Source organism: Aotus nancymaae, unplaced genomic scaffold, assembly GCF_030222135.1.
Source record: "Aotus nancymaae isolate 86718 unplaced genomic scaffold, 86718_ANA_hifiasm-v0.15.2.pri h1tg000053l, whole genome shotgun sequence".
In the NCBI taxonomy this organism is placed as follows: domain Eukaryota; kingdom Metazoa; phylum Chordata; class Mammalia; order Primates; family Aotidae; genus Aotus; species Aotus nancymaae.
Genome location: NW_026988467.1, coordinates 7,194,203 through 7,210,703, shown reverse-complemented (window position 1 = coordinate 7,210,703; position 16,501 = coordinate 7,194,203). Strand labels below are relative to the sequence as shown.

Sequence of the window (16,501 nt, the reverse complement as noted above, 5' to 3'; positions counted from 1 at the left end):
TGGTATTACAGGCGTGTGCCACTTCATCCGGCTAATTTTCTTGCATTTTTAGTAGAAACGGGGTTTCACCATGTTGGCCAGGCTGGTCTCGGACTCCTGACCTCAGGTGATCCACCCACCTTAGCCTCCCAAAGTGCTGGGATTATAAGCATGAGCCACCGTGCCTGGCCCATGGGAATTTTTTTTTTTTTTTTTGAGATGGAGTCTCACTCTGTTGCCCAGTCTGGCGTGCAGTGGCACCATCTCGGCTCACTGCAACCTCCACCTCCCAGGTTCAAGTGATCCTCCTGCCTCAGTGCCCCCCAGTAGCTGGGATTCTAGGCATGCGCCACCACACACGTGCCTGTATGCACAAAGATTATGTCTCTTCTGTGACCCCAAATATTCCAATGGCTTCTCAGTCCCCTCAACATAAAAGAAATCCTGGGCAGGTGCGGTGGCTCCCACCTGTGATCCCAACACTTTGGGAGGCTGAGGCAGGTGGATCACTGGGGGTCAGGAGTTGGAGATTGGCCTGGCCAACTTGGTGAAACCCTGTCTCTACTAAAAATACAGAAAAGTTAGCCGGTGTTGTGGTGCGCACCTGTAATCCTAACTACCTGGGAGGCTGAGGCAGGAGAATTGCCTGAGCCCAGGAGACAGAGGTTGCCACGAGCCGAGATCTCACCATTGCACTCTAGCCTGGAGACAGGAGACTGTCTCAAAAAAAAAAAATTACTTTTTATTATTCATAGTTGAGGAAATTTCCTTTTGGTAATGACAAAGAGTCTTTGCTTGGCCAAACTTTAGTTTGGCTCCTGAAACTTCTCCAAGGCTCACCTGTGCACTTCCTTGTAAAATCCAGTTTTAGCAAATAATTCTGCTTAAGTCATTTGGCAAGAACCCCACAACCCTCAATGTGTGATCACCTTCAATATTTGACCAACTTCAACGTCTGATTACCATCCATATCTGATGGCTTCTTCATCCTCCACCATACCCCGGGATGATGTCTCATCACCAGGTCTATCCTCAGCAAGCATCCTGTTATGTGGGTTTAGCTAGAATCCTCTGTACCCCAGAAGTTTCCCCTTAGTGATTTTCTTTCTTTTTTTTTTTTTTTTGATACACGGCCTCACTCTGTCGCCCAGGCTGAAGTGCAACTGGTATGATCTCTGCTCCCTGCAACCTTTACCTCCAGGGTTCGAGTGATTCTCGTGCCTCAGACTCTCGAGTAGCTGGGATGCACTTCTTTCTTTACTTTTCTTCTCTTTTTTTTTTTGAGACATGGTTTCACTCTGTCATCCAGGCTGGAGTGCAGTGGCGCGATCTGAGTTCACTGTAACCTCTGTGCCCCAGGCTCAAGTGATCCTCCCACCTCAGCCCCCTGAGTAGCTGGGACACCATGGCACGTGCTGCCATGCCCAGTTAATGTTTTTTGTATTTTTAGTAGAGACGGGGTTTCACCATGTTGGCCAGGATGGTCTCAATCTCTTGATCTCGTGATCTGCCCGCCTTGACCTCCCAAAGTGCTGGGATTACAGGCTTGAGCCACCGCGCCCGGCCTCAAAGATGTGTTTAAATGCTGGAATTTGCCAAATTTAAAAGGAAAAACTTCAGAGTCATTTGTACAGGTTTATTGAAGCTGAGCAGTTTCCCCGTAATCTAGGTGACTTCAGGTTACAGGCTGTGTGACTCTCTCCAGCCATGAGTCCTCCTCACCAAATGGGATAGATGAACGTCTGTTCGGTCTGCAATATAATTTGGCATAAAGCTGCAGCCACAAGTGGGTTCTGCTGCTGGGTATGGATCAGGCTCTCTGGAACGTCTGTTTGCACACTTGACCTTCACAGAACATTTCCTAAGATGTCAGGAGAAAGGGAAGAAGATGAGTTTGCATGTGGTCTGTTTTCACTCTCAACACTTATTTTTTATTTTATTTTAACCCCTAACCCTTTTTCTGGAACACCTTTTTTTCTTTTATTCTTTTTTTTTTTTTGAGATGGGGTCTCACTCCGTTGTTCTGGTTGGAGTATGGTGGCGAGATCTCGGCTCACTGTAACCTCTGCCTCCCAGGCTCAAGCAATCCTCCCACCTCAGTCTCCCAAGTAGCCAGGACACTACAGGCATGTGCCACCGTGCTTGGCTAATTTCTGTATTTATTGTAGAGAGAGGATTTCGCTGCTGCCTAGGCTGCTCTTGAACTCCTAGCCTCAGATGATTTTCCTGCCCCTCCCAAAGTGCTAGGGTTCCAGGTATAAGCCACGGCACCTGGCCTACTCTCAACACTTCTGACACCAAATGTGTGGGCTTTTAAACTCCTGACACTTAATTGTGTGGTGTCTTTTCCAACCCCACTTCTCCAACTCTCTGACACCAACTGAGCGTCCAGTTTAATTCTGGCACTAACTACCTAGAGTTAGCACAGACCGCATAGGTTAAGGACGTAGTCTCAGAAGGCTGCCCCCAGCTTCAGACACCTGTTGCAAGTTCTGGACCGCCTATATTTCTCACTGACCACCTACAAATCCGATTTTCCCACAACCCCTCCTTGGGCTTGATATTTGGCTAGAAGGGCTCACAGAACTCAGAAAGTCCCTTTACTTAGTATTACCAGTTTATTATAAAATAAATAACTCAGAAACAGCCTGATGTGCTGGGCGTGCTGGCTCACGCCTGTAATCCCAGCACTTTTGGAGGCCAAGGTGGGCAGATCACCTGAAGTCAGGAGTTCGAGACCAGCTTGACCAACATGGTGAAACCCCATATCTATTAAAAGTACAAAAATTAGCTGGGCATGGTGGTGGGCGTCTGTAATCACACCTACTTGAGAGACTTGAGGCAGAAGAATTACTTGAACCCAGGAGGCAGAGGTTGCAGTGAGCCAAGATCATGCCACTGCACTTCAGCCTGGGTAGCAGAGCAAGACTCCATCTCCAAAAAAAAGAGAAACAGCCTGGCTGGGCGTGGTAGCTCACACCTGTAATCCCAGCACTTTGGGAGGCCAAGGCAGACGGATCACGAGGTCAAGAGATTGAGACCATCCTGACCAACATGGTGAAATCCTGTCTCTACTAAAAATACAAAAATTAGCTGGGTGTGGTGGCACGTGCCTGTAGTCCCAGCTACTCAGGAGGCTGAGGTGGAAGAATTGCTTGAACCTGGGAGGTGGAGGTTGCAATGAGCCGAGATTGCACCATTGTGCTCCAGCCTGGTGACAAAGCAAGACTCCATCTCAAAAAAAAAAAAAGAAAAGAAAAGAAAAGAAAAGAAACAGCCTGATGGAAGAGATGCAAAGGGCAAAGTGCGAACGGGGAGCACGCCACCCTCCCAGCACCTCAACGTTTTCACTACACACATGAATGTTGACCAACGTGGAGGCTCTCCAAACCCCATTGTTTAGTTTTTAGTGGACATTTAGGCACACAGGAATGATTGATTAAGTCATTGGCTATTGGTAATTAGTTCAATCCCCAGGCCCTTCTTCCCTCAGGAATGAGGCTGAAAGTTCCAACCCTCTGATCTTACCTTGGGTTTTCTGGTGACCAGCCCCCATCCTGAAGCTATCTAAGGACCCTCAGTAGCCAGCCATGTCATTAGCTCACAAAAAAATCCTTTTTAAAATTTGGAGACGGGGTCTTACTCTGTCGCCCAGGCTGGAGTGCAGTGGTGCAGTCATGGCTCCCCTTAGCCTCAACTTCCTGGGCTTAAGTGATCCTCCCACCTCAGCCTCCCAAGTAGCTGGGATTACAGGTGCCTGCCATTGTGCCCAGCTAGTTTTTGTATTTTTGTAGAGACTGGTTTCACCATGTTGGCCAGGCTGGTCTCGAACTCCTAACCTAAGGTGATCCGCCCACCTTCGCTTCCCAAAGTGCTGGGGTTACAGACATGAGCCACTGCGACCAGCCACCATGATAAATTTAAAAATATTGGCCAGGCATGGTGGCTCATGAGACTTTGTTTCAAAAAAAAAACCAAAAAAAAGTCAGGTACAGTGGCTTGCGCCTATAATCCCAGCACTTTGGGAGGCTGAGGCAGGCAGATCACGAGGTCAGGAGATGGAGACCATCCTGGCCAACAGGGTGAAACCCCATCTCTACTAAAACAAAAAGTTAGCTGGGCATGGTGATGTGTGCCTGTAGTCCCAGCTACTCTGTAGGCTGAGGCAGGGGGATAACTTGAACCCAGGAGGTGGAGATTGCAGTGAGCTGAGATCATGCTACTGCACTCCAGCCTTGTGAAAGAGCGAGACCCTGTCTCAAAAAAAAACCAAAAAGAAAAAGTAAAAGAAAGAGAGATGCCAAATTATGTACATCCTTCTCTAGCACATCAAGGAAATCTGCCAAAGCAGGGCATAGAAGCATCTTTGTTCTAAAGATACTCATGGAATGATTCTTACTTACCGTGATACTTTTCTTTTCTTTTTTTTTTTTTTTTTTGAGGCAGAATCACACTCTGTTGCCCAGGCTGGAGTGCAGTGGCTTGATCTTCGCTCACTGCAGCCTCTGCCTCCTGGGTTCAAGCAATTCTCATGCCTCAGCCTCCCAAGCAGCTGGGATTACAAGCACCTGCAAGGGTTTTGCCATGTTGGCCAGGCTTGTCTCAAACTCCTGACCCCAGGTGATCCACCTGCCTCAGCCTCCCAGAGTGCTGGGGTTACAGGCGTGAGCCACTGTGCCTGGCCTTTTTTTTTTTTTTTAAGAGACACAGGCTCTTTCCTGCTTCAGCCTCCTCAATAACTGAGACTACAGGCAAGTGCCACCACGCCCAGCTGTTGTACATAATTTGAACATTACTTCTTACAACCAACTAATCTAAAGCCTCAAACATATATACTTTTTCTTTGCAATTCCGTATTACATATTTGTGAGGGCAAGTTTCTTACTTTTTTTTTTTTATGGAGACAGAGTCTTGGTCTATCCCCCAAGCTGGAGTGCAGTGGCAAGATCTTGGCTCACTGCAACCTCCACCTCCCGGGTTCAAACAACTCTTATGCCTCAGCCTCCTGAGTAGCTGGGATTACAGGCGTCTGCCACCATGCCTGGCTAATTTTTGTATTTTTAGTAGAGACGGGGTTTCACCATGGTGGCTCGGCAGGTCTCGAACTCCTGACCTCAGGTGATCCGCCTGCTTCAGCCTTCCAAAGTGTTGGGATTAAAGATGTGAGCCCATAATCCCACGTCCGGCCTCTTACTTTGTTTTTATTGTTAGAAGAGTGTGAGATTTGTCCATCTAGAATAAAAATATCTTCAAGGCCTTTGTAATCAAAGACTACCCAGGCCCAACTTTAAGGAAACTGCTCTAATTTTGTTGTCATGGGTCTCACCTAGATTTCACACATACAGTGAGACAAAAAAGCCCCGAGCTGAGAGGACACATTCTTGTCAGACCCGTATTTGAATCTTCACACTACAGTGTGAAAATACGTAATTCACAATCAAAGCTGTTGAAACTTTAAATTATTTTGAGTCTTATAGGAATGTGATTATGGGACCTGAGTCATGTTAGAGGCAGCTGTAACCTAGACAGCTATACCCTTAATTTCTCTGATTATAGATTAGCCTTTTTCTTCACCTACACTGTTCTGTAAAAGACTAAAGGGTACCAGAGAAGACTCCCCTCCATTGTTGATCTTAATTACAGATTCATTTCCCTGTTTCTTCTTTTTTTTTTTTCCCAAAGCAAGTGAACCTCTTCCTTCTCTTATACGAAAACCTATGGCTGTCACATTGTCTAAGATGGAAAGTTAAATATACTCTTGAGATGACAGCAAGAATGAGGGGGAAGAAAAAGAGAATAAAGAATGTTAGGCTGGGTGTAGTGGCTCACGCCTGTAATCCAAGCACTTCGGAGGCCAAGGCAGGCGGATCACCTGAGGTTAGTAGTTTAAGACCAGCCTGACCAACATGGTGAAACCTTGTCTTTAAAAAAAAAAAAAGAAAAGAAAGAATGTTAAATATGCTCTTTAAACTGGAAAGAAAAAGGAAAAAACTAAGTTGTAACTAATCAAATTGCTGTAACTCATAAAACAGCTTTGTAGAGAAAATGTTGTAATCCTGAAAAATTTCTGTTTTTTGTTGATATAAGTAAGACCTTGGTGGGGCACGGTGGCTAACGCCTGTAATCCCAGCACTTTAGGAGGCTGAGGCGGGTGGATCACCTGAGGTCAGGAGTTCAAGACCAGCCTGACCAATATGGTGAAACCCTGTCTCTACTAAAAATCCAAAAATTAGCTGGGTTTGGTGGTAGGCACCTGTAATTCCAGCTACTTGGGAGGCTGAGGCAGGAGAATCCCTTGAATTCAGGAGGTGGAGGTTGCAGTGAGCCGAGATTGCACCACTGCACTCCAGCCTGGGTGACAGAGAGACTCAAAAACAAAAACAAAAGCAGGCCAAGCGTAAAAACATTACAGGCTCATGCCTGTAATCCCAGCACTTTGGGAGGCCAAGGTGGGTGGATCACCTGAGGTCAGGAGTTCAAGACCAGCCTGACCAATATGGTGAAACCCTGTCTCTACTAAAAATACAAAAATTAGCTGGGCATCATAGCATTCTCCTGTAGTCCCAGCTACTCAGGAGGCTGAGACAGGAGAATTGCTTGAATCCAGGAGGTGGAGTTTGCAGTGAGCTGAGATGGCGCCACTGCACTCCAGCCTGGGCGACAGGGCGAGACTCCGTCTCAAAATCAAAACAAAACAAAAAATAAAAAACAAAGAGCAAAAGAAAAGGCTATAAAATAATAGTTGTCAGCACATGGCCTCGGGGGAACGTTTCAGAGTGATTGACTTGTTCTGAAGCTGGATTGTGGGAATGGTTGTACACCTGTATACATTTACTAGAAATTATCAAACTGTATACTTATAATAGGTGTATTTTATGGTACATAAATTGTACCTCAGTAAAGCCATTAAAGACAAACACCTCAGGTCCAACAGCTTAAAAGTAAAAGAAGAAAATGAAAAACAAAAAGAAAAACTCCGAGAGTCATATTCCAAGAAATTAAATTTTTATTACAAATGGCCAAGCCTGTAATCCCAGCACTTTGGGAGGCCTAGGTGGGCTGATCGCTTGAGGCCAGGAGCTCGAGAACAGCCTGGCCAAGAAGGTGAAACCCGTCTCTTCTAAAAATACAAAAATTAGCTGGGTGTGGTGGCAGGTACCTGTAACCCCAGTTACTCAGGAGGCTGAGGTGGGAGAATAGCTTGAACCAGGGAGGCAGAGGTTGCAGTGAGCTGAGATCGCGCCACTGCACTCTAGCCCAGGTGACATTGGGTGACGGAGAGATTCTGTCTCAAAAGAAAAAAAGTAAGACATTAACTTTTCAGCTTGGGTGTACTGACCCCATTCCTTTGGAGTCTGTATTTCCTGGATGACTGTCCTCAGCTTCGTGCTTGAATAAACTCCTGTCCCCTTTTTTTTTTGAGACAGAGCCTCACTCTATTGCCAGGCTGGAGTGCAGTGGCGTGATTTCAGCTCACTGTAACTTCCTACTCCCTGGTTTAAGCAATTCTCCTGCCTCAGCCTTCTGAGTAGTTGGAATTACGGGCATGCACCACCACGCCCAGCTAGTTTTGTATTTTTATTAATAGTAGAGATGGGGTTTCACCATGTTGGTCAGGCTGGTCTTGAACTCATGACCTGAAGTGATCCACCTGCCTCGGCCTCCCAAAGTGCTGTGATTACAGGCATGAGCCACTGTGCCCGGTCTGAATAAACCCTTTTAAATTGGATTCTGATCCTTTAAACAGCAGACTTGGGGAATTTCAAAATCCCAATTTCTTTATTTGTGAGTGGGAAAAATCGTGTCCTTTTCACAGGCTTGTGATGAAGATTAAATGAGATAATGCACTTAAAGGACTGAGCACAGTAATTGGACCCAAAGTCATGACTCTAAAGATGTCAGCTACTATGTCCATCTATGCCTATCTATCTATCTATATCTATCTATCTATCTATCTATCTATCTATCTATCTATCTCTATCTATCTATCTATCTATCTATCTATCATCTATCTATCTATATCTATCTATCTATCTATCATCTATCTAAAGTAGCTATTATATATAATAGGTAAAAATTGTTCCATGACTATTTACATGCTATCTTCTTGCCTCTGTCAGAATATTCGGCTGTTTCACCGGGCTAAGTTTTGTATTTTTAGCAGAGATGGGGTTTCACCGTGTTGGCCAGGCTGGTCTCAAATTCCTGACCTCAAGTGATCCACCCACCTTGGCCTCCTAAAGTTTTGGGATTACAGCATGAGCCACTGTGCTTGGCCTGATGTTTCCTCTAATACCATATCATCTCATTAAAAATAAGAACAAAATGTGGCAAATACCAGGTAGAGTTTGTCCCCTTCGATCCAATGGGTCCAGCCTCTGTTCTTCTTTTCTCCCTTCTGGACACAGGTGAGTCTGTCATTGTCCCAGATAACCAAGCTCTGCATGGGGAGAGGAGAAAATATTGGCTATCCTGCTCTGGCAGGATCCTCAACTGTTACCAAGGAGAATGCCAAGTTAGCCTGCTTGTTGCTTTAATTTTTTTTTTTTTTTTTAGACACAGTCCCGCTCTGTTACAGGCTGGAGTGCAGTGGCACGATCTTGGCTCACTGCAACCTCCACTTCCCAGGTTCAAGGGATTCTCCTGCCTCAGCCTCCCAAGTAGCTGGGATTACAGGCCCCTGCCATCATACCTGCCTAATTTTTGTATTTTTTGTAAAGACAGGGTTTTGCCGTGTTGCCCAGGCTGATCTCGAACTCCGAAACTCAGGTGATCCACCCGCCTTAGCCTCCCGAAGTGTTGAGATTACAGGCGTGAGCCACCACACCCAGCAATGCTTTAAATTTTACCTTGCATTTTCTGTTGTCCAGGCCTTTGTTATCTTCATCGAATTCTTCTCCAACTTTAAATTTCACGAAGTAGTTCCTTAGGCTGCTGTTCGTGTGGATGGTAAAAGAATCCCCATTCTGCTCAATCACTTTCTGTGGCTTCAGCAACTTGGCTATCTTACGAGTGGCGAAGTCGATACCTTAAAAATCATTTTAAAAAATATTTGAACATTCACTTGAGGTGCAAAAGCGAAGAATTCGGCAACTGTTCTCAAAAGCACTGCATGTAATTGTTAGTGTTTCCTGTACGACTTCAGTGTCGTTTGCTGCCGAAAACACATCTGGGGTAACCATCCAACCACAGCTTGATTGAAAAGCTTGCACACGTAGCTGGGTGTGGTGGCTCACACTGTAATCCCAGCACTTTGCGAGGCCAAGGTGGGCGGATCACCTGGGATCAGGAGTTCCAGACCAGCCTCACCAACATGGAGAAACCCCGTCTGTACTAAAAATACAAAATTAGCTGGGTGTGGTGGTGCATGCCTGTAATCCCAGCTACTTGGGAGGCTGAGGAAGGAGAATTACTTGAACCTGGGAGGCGGAGGTTGCAGTGAGCCAAGATTGTGCCATTGCACTCCAGCCTGGGCAACTCTGTCTAAAAAAAAAAAAAAAAAAAACAAAGGAGGGAATGCTAGCAGCTCCTAGAATGATGAACACTAACTGTGGGTCAGTCAGTAAACTGTGACCCGTACTCTCATTATTCATTTAAAAAAAAAAAAAGCTTGCACACGCTAGGTGCCATAATCCCAGGACTCTGGGACACAGAGACCAGAGGATTGTTTGAGCTTTGGAGTTTGAGACCAGCCTGGGCAACATAGCAAGACCTGTCTCTATAAAAAAATATATAAACTGTCATGGTGCTGGCGGGTGAAAAAATAATAATAATTTTTTAAAAGCTTGCACAGCTTTCAGGAAAGATTAATTAGTCTAGCTGTGCTTTGGGTAATGGATTTTTAGCTGGGCATGGCAGAAATAGTTCTGAAAATCACCCCAGAGGCCACCAAAAAAAAAAGAAAACCAAGGAGACAGGGCTTAAGCCTCCCAACCCAGCCTCAGCCTCAACACTGCCTTTTTCTGCCTCACGTATTTACACTTCGAATTAAGAGAGCATTTGAACCGTTTCTCAACAACAATGAAAAGAAAATTCAAAAACCACTGAATTCGTGTATATCCTACTCTCTCTCTCTCCATATATATGTGTGTATATTAAATAATGGTCAGATGACGTCTCAGCAGGAAGCTGAAAGAAGTGAAGAATCAAGCCACGCAGATTTCTGGGAAAACAGTCTAAGGCAGAAATCCAGGGAGCCCAGGGACTCAGGAAGGGTGTGCCAGTGTGTTTCGGGAACTCTGAGGAGCGTAGGGTGAGTGAGAGGGAACAGTCTGATGCACATGCTACTATAAATGTGTACCCATATACACTTGAGGGTAGGGTCTCAAAGGAGCCCACACAAATGTACACTTATCTAAGTTTCAGATGTTCATATTAACCTTTCATCTCAAGCCACTTCTAATTTTGAGGCAACGTGGGGTTGAAGGCAAGAGGGGATCCCTTTAAATCCCAGTGTGGAGCCAGGCATGGTGGCTTACACCTGTAATTCCAGCACTTTAGGGGGCCAAAGCAGGCAGGTCACCTAAGCTCAGGAGTTAGAGACCAGCCTGGCCAACATAGTGAAACTCTGTCTCTACTGAAAATACAAAATTAGCTAGGTGGGGTGGTGTGCACCTGTAATCCCAGCTACTTGGGAGGCTGAGGCAGGAGAATCGCTTAAACCCAGGAGATGGAGTTGCAGGGAGCCAAGATCTTCGTCATTGCACTCCAGCCTGGGCGACAAAGCAAGATTCTGTCTCAAAAATAAATAAATAAATAAATCACTCAATTAATTAAATAAATAAATAGATCCCAGCCTACACAGTGACCTGGGGCAAGCTGGTAACACCACCAGCTTCTCGGGTTCATAACAGGACTAAAGGTGAGGACCTGCGCAAGTTGGTCAATATCTCTGGCCATTAACATGCGGCTTCTCCATGCCTGAGGCACTGCACCCTGGGTGTCCTTGGCTACTGCGGGGGTACACCAGGAACTCCCAAATCCCAGGTCAGCTCCTTCAGCTATTAAAACCCAAGCAAGGCTGAGGCAGGAGGATCGCACGCGGCCAGGAGTTTGGGACCAGCCTGGGCAACGTAGCAAGACACAGTCTCTGCAAAAAAAATTTAAAAATCAGCCAAGTGTGGTGGTATGCACCTGTCGTCCTGGCTACTTGGAAGGCTGAGGTCGGAGGATCATCTGAGTCCAGGAAGTCAAGGCTGCAGTGAGCCATGATCACACCACTGCACTCCAGCCTGAGTGACAGAGCAAGACCCTATCTCAAAAAAATCCCAAAAAGCCCAAGTAAACTTTCTTTTTTGTGCAAGGACAAGTTGCCTTTTTTCTCCCTGCAGTTTGGCAGACGCTGGGAGAGAGGGATACCAGAGCCCCAGTGGGAGCTGCAGGATCAGTTCTAGTTTTTAGATAAAAGGGAGTGATTTTCTGCTCTCAAATGAGATGCCAACTGGAGCACATCATGAGATGTGTGCTGCGTGTTTGCTGGTGACTTATTTAAATCTTAGCATCACTACCAACAGATATTCACCTCACTTCTACTTATAAAAAAGAGGCGATTACTTATTATTTTCCTAGACCCTACAATTTAAGGATCTAAGTACTATATTTGTGATTTTTTATGGAATGTATTTTCCTTACCTGTACATGAAAAAGCATATAAAGTAAATTCAAGTAAATCAGTAAAGTTCAGAATTACTAGCTCTATTCTTTTTTTTTTTTAATTTACTTATTTTTTTTGAGACCAAGTCTCACTCTGTTGCTCAGGCTGGAGTGCAGTGGCATGATCTCAGCTCACTGCAACCTCTGCCTCCCAGGTTCAAGTGATTCTCCTGCCTCAGCCTCTTAAGTAGCTGGGACTAGAGGCATAAGTCACCATGACCAGGTAATTTTTGTATTTTTAGTAAAGACGAGGTTTCACTATGTTGGCCATGCTCATCTTGAACTCCTGACCTCCGGTAATCCACCACCTCGGCCTCCCAAAGTGCTGGGATTATAGGTGTGAGCCACCGCACCTAATCTGCTAGCTTAATTCTTTTTTTTCCCCCAAGATGGAGTCTTGCTCTATCACCCAGGCTGGAGTGCAATGGCACAATCTCGGCTCACCACAACCTCCGCCTCCTGGGTTCAGGCAATTCTCCTGCCTCAGCTTCCTGAGTAGCTGGGATTACAGGCACGCGCCACCGTGCCCAGCTAATTTTTTGTATTTTTAGTAGAGACGGGGTTTCACCATGTTGACCAGGATGGTCTCGATCTCTTGACCTCGTGATCCACCCGCCTCGGCCTCCCAAAGTGCTGGGATTACAGGCATGAGCCACCGCGCCCAGCCCACTTAATTCTTAAGATAAAATGTATTATAGTATTATATAAACAACCACTCTAGTGCTATAAGTGTGACCTAAGTACTTAGCACTTTAACAAATTGACGTAAGTACTTGGTACTTTAACAAATTAGATCTAAAGTTGAGACAAAGTTGCTGGTTTTCAGAAAACTGCATTGGATTTATGGGTTGAGGATAGGCTACCTCAAAACATGGCACTTTAATGTATTAGTCTGTTTTCACACCGCTAATAAAGACATACCTAAGAGTAGGTAATTTATACAGAAAAAGAGGTGTTGTTGGCATGGTGGCTCACACCTGTAATCCCAGCACTTTGGGAGGCTGAGGCAGGTGGATCACCTGAGGTCAGGAGTTCAAGACCAGCCTGACAAACATAGAGAAACCCTGTCTCTACTAAAAATACAAAAAATTAGCTAAGCGTAGCGGCACATGCCTATAATCTCAGCTACTCAGGAGGCTGAGGCAGGAGAATTAGTTGAACCTGGGAGGTGGAGGTTGCAGTGAGCCGAGACTGCGCCATTGCACTTCAGGGTTTAATGGACTCACAGTTCCACGTGGCTGGGGAAGCCTCGAACTCATGGCAGAAGGTGAAAGGTATGTCTTACATGGCAGGCAAGAGAGAATGAGAGCCAAGTGAAAGGGGAAAACCGTTATAAAACCATCAGATCTCATGAGACATTCACTACCACAACAGAATGGGGAAAACTGCTTCCATGATTCAGTGGTCTCCCACCAGGTTCCTCCCACAACACATGAGAATTATGGGAGCTACAACTCAAGATGAGATTTGGGTGGGGACACAGCCAAACCATATCACTTGGCATTTGAGGAAATAGCAGAGGCAGGAAGGTCACCCTCAGACCTTCTTCTGCCCCTCTTACCTGAAGCAAGCCATAAAAGAATTATCTGCTCTTCCTCTGAAGATAAGACTCTCAAGTGAGAAGTGCCTTTCCCATACCCAGAGGAACACTCTTCTTATCTCCTGGGATATGAAAGACCAAAATAAATGCCCCTTTATCAACTAAGATGGACCCTAAGGTTAAGAAAACAAAAATTGTCTGCGGGTCAAGGGTTCAGAGATCAGTTGACATGGCAACTTCCCAGATTCCTAAAGCTACAAGAAAAACTACACTCATGGCCGGGTGAGGTGGCTCACGCCTGTAATCCCAGCACTTTGGGAGCCCGAGGTAGGTGGATCACCTGAGGTCAAGAGTTTGAGATCTGCCTGACCAATGTACAAAATTAGCCGGACGCGGTGGCACAAGCCTGAAATCCCAGCTATTTGGGAGGCTGAGGTAGGAGAATCGCTTGAACCGGGAAGCGATGGGGAGAGGGGAGAAGGCGGAGGTCGCAATGAGCCGAGAGTCCGCGCACTGTTGGCACCCCGGTAAGGGCGGGAAGCACAGCGCGGGCCCCCATGCCTCGCAGGAGGCGGCGGTCGGGGCACGCCCGGGGCCAAACCAGGCTCTGCGCTCCCGCGGGGGCCGGGACCTGCAGGGTCGTCCACTGGCGCCGGGATTCTGAGTCCCCGACCGCCTCCGGGTGCGCCGAGGCTGCGGGGACTTCGCCGCCAGAGCCAAGGCGCCCCCGGGATCCCGGGGCCCGCGCGGAAGGCGGCTGCGGGGAGGGTCGCCGGGCAGGGGCTTCGGGCTTGGGCGCCTCCTCCCCGGACGGACCCCCAGTTCGCAGTCTCCATTTGGCGGCAGCAGGCGGGTAAAGACCGACGAGGGGCTGGACGGGGGAACGCGGGGACGGTGGGCAGGGGGGCGGTTCTGGGGAGACCGGGGGCGCAGAGAGACGGGCGTGGGGACAGGAGGACGGGTGGGCGTGGGGAAGGACGGACGGGGACACGGAAGGACGGGGTCCGGGGCCGATGGACGGAGGCGTCCAGGACCTGCGGACTCAGGGGCGCCTGGGCGACTGTGGGCGCAGCGGGGCGGACGCACGGATAGCGGACGGACAGACAGACCCAGCCGCCTTTGGCCCGACCCCAAGACCCCCGCGAGCCCTGCGGCCCCGCCGCCTCCCCTCCGCCCTACCTAGGGCCAGCATGTAGCCCTCGAAGTTGTCGCTGCTGAGCAGGGTCCAGGTACCGCTGAGGTCAGCGGGCATGGTCGGGGGTCGCGGGACAAACTCTGGCGGGAGGCTTGGGCCGGACCCTATAAATCAGGCGGGGAGGGGCCGCGCGCGGGAGGCGCAAGTGAGGCTGCGTGGGTCCTTCTTGCCGCTAGAAGCCGCCGCGCTCCCGACCGCCTCTGCCCCGTGATCCCGGCTCTGCCCACCGTGCGCGGCAGCCCCCACCCCGTTTTCCTTGGGGCTTCCTCTCCTCCTGCTTTCTCATGGGCACGCCCCAGACTGTTCCTGGCCACACTTTCTTTCCTGCTTACATGTTAATGACCAAGGGAGGACCTTCAAACTTATGGCATTGAATACTGTCAGCTTCAAATAACAATATTCCCCTCAACATAACTCTCACGGTCCCAATAAATAGGAGTTTTCCTTAACTCCTTCCTTCCTCTCTTTCTCTCTCCCTTTCTCTTTCCTTCCTTCCTTCCTTCCTTCCTTCCGTCCGTCCGTCCCTCCCTCCCTCCCTCCTTCCTTCCTCTCTCTCTTTCTAGACGGAGTCTCGCTCTGTCCCCAGGCTGGAGTGCAATGGCGCTATCTCGGCTCACTGCACCCTCGGCCTCCTGGGTTCAAGCGATTCTCCTGCCTCAGTCTCCTGAGTAGCTGGGACTACAGGCATGCACCACCACATCCAGCTAATGTTTTGTATTTTTAGTAGAGACGAGGTTTCACCATGTTGGCTAAGCTGGCCCCTGACTCAGATGATCCGCCCACCTCAGCCTCCCAAAGTGCTGGGATTACAGGCATGAGCCACTGTGTCCACCCTGATTATTTATTTTTAATTTATTTAATTTATTTATTTTTTGAGACGGAGTCTCACTCTGTCGCCCAGGCTGGAGTGCAGTGAGGCTAACTTGGCTCACTGCAACCTCCGCCTCCTGGGTTCAAGCAATTCTCCTGCCTAAACCTCTTGAGTAGCTGGGATTACAGGCATGAGCCACTGTTCTCAGACCTCCTGTTGCTTTTTTTTTCTTTTTTCGGTCTTATTTTTTAGTTGGTTTAAACTTTGGACAGAAAAGTATTTAAACGTCTTCAAGAACCTGAGTCACCTTCTCAGAACAGCCTTCTGATATGTTCCTAATACTTATTCCACATCACATCTCTGCTTACGTACTTCATCATTATTATGATCCATAATTATTTTTTTTCTTGTTTACTGACTGCCTTTTCCACGAAACTTTCAAGGGCAGAGCCCATGTTCATCTCATTCACCACTCCAGTATCTCCAGGGTCTAGCACGGTGCCTGGCAAGTACTCAATAAATGTTTGTTGACTGACTGACTATGACCTTTTCCAAAGGAGAAATGCCATTTTCATTGAGAAGCCAGAGCGGCATCACCTTGCCCATAATGAGCTAGCTGTTGGTTCGCGTAACTATAAGACATTGATTCCGGGCTTGGTGCCGTGGCTCACGCCTGTAATCCCAGCACTTTGGGAGGCCAAGTTAGGCAGATCACTTGAGGTCAAGAGTTCGAGACAAGCCTGGCCAACAGGGTGAAACCCTGTCTCTACTAAAAACACAAAAATCACCCAGACGTGAGGGCACATGCCTGTAATCCCAGCTACTGGGGAGGCTGGGGCAGAAGAATTGCTTGAACCTGGGAGCAGAGGTTGCAGTGAGCCAATATCTCCCCATTGCACTCCTTCCTGGGTAAAGCAGCAAGACTGTCTCAAAAAAAAAAAAAATTCCAGATGACTAATAGAACAGGATATGCAGAAATCTTACTTCCTTCCTATCCTTAAAATCTTATTGTTCTAAAACTTGGCCTGAAAATGAAAATCACAGAAAAAAACTAATAATTTTAACCTTCGTGCTGGTTGGCATGACTTCTGGCCAGCTTGAGCAAGGGTCATCTATTATGGACAAGACTGAATTTCAGTTGAAGTGGACATAGATTCCACTTGCCACAGGATACGGAGTCATATTTTCCTCTACAATTCTAATATCTTTCTAGATAGGACTCAAGGTTACCTCTGGAAGGAGAGGAAAATCTTATTTGGCCAACTCTGAGCCCTTTCTTTCCTTTCATTTGGTACTGGCAAAGTAAACCAGCAGATTACACCCA

The 16,501-nt window shown here is 47.4% G+C and overlaps 1 protein-coding gene across 1 annotated transcript; it reads right to left on the bottom strand.

Moving 5' to 3' along the window:
• Positions 1 to 1,600: 1,600 nt before the first annotated feature.
• On the bottom strand, positions 1,601 to 14,550 carry RBP7 (retinol binding protein 7). The gene is made up of 4 exons (XM_012473713.1): positions 14,351 to 14,550; positions 8,829 to 9,007; positions 8,318 to 8,419; positions 1,601 to 1,840 (listed from the first exon to the last, which is right to left on the bottom strand). Exons 1-4 carry the CDS (start codon positions 14,421 to 14,423, stop codon positions 1,790 to 1,792), a joined length of 405 nt encoding a protein of 134 aa, XP_012329136.1. The 5' UTR covers positions 14,424 to 14,550; the 3' UTR covers positions 1,601 to 1,789.
• Positions 14,551 to 16,501: the final 1,951 nt, after the last annotated feature.

Bases quoted from the DNA above. Each gene is read 5' to 3' on its own strand.
- RBP7 (XM_012473713.1), bottom strand. From the start codon at position 14,423: ATGCCCGCTGACCTCAGCGGTACCTGGACCCTGCTCAGCAGCGACAAC. The intron at 8,420-8,828 runs GTAAAATTTAAA...CTCCCCATGCAG, and splicing joins TGGACAACAGAAAATGCAAG to AGCTTGGTTATCTGGGACAA. The intron at 1,841-8,317 runs GTATTTGCCACA...CTGACATCTTAG, and splicing joins AAGGGGACAAACTCTACCTG to GAAATGTTCTGTGAAGGTCA.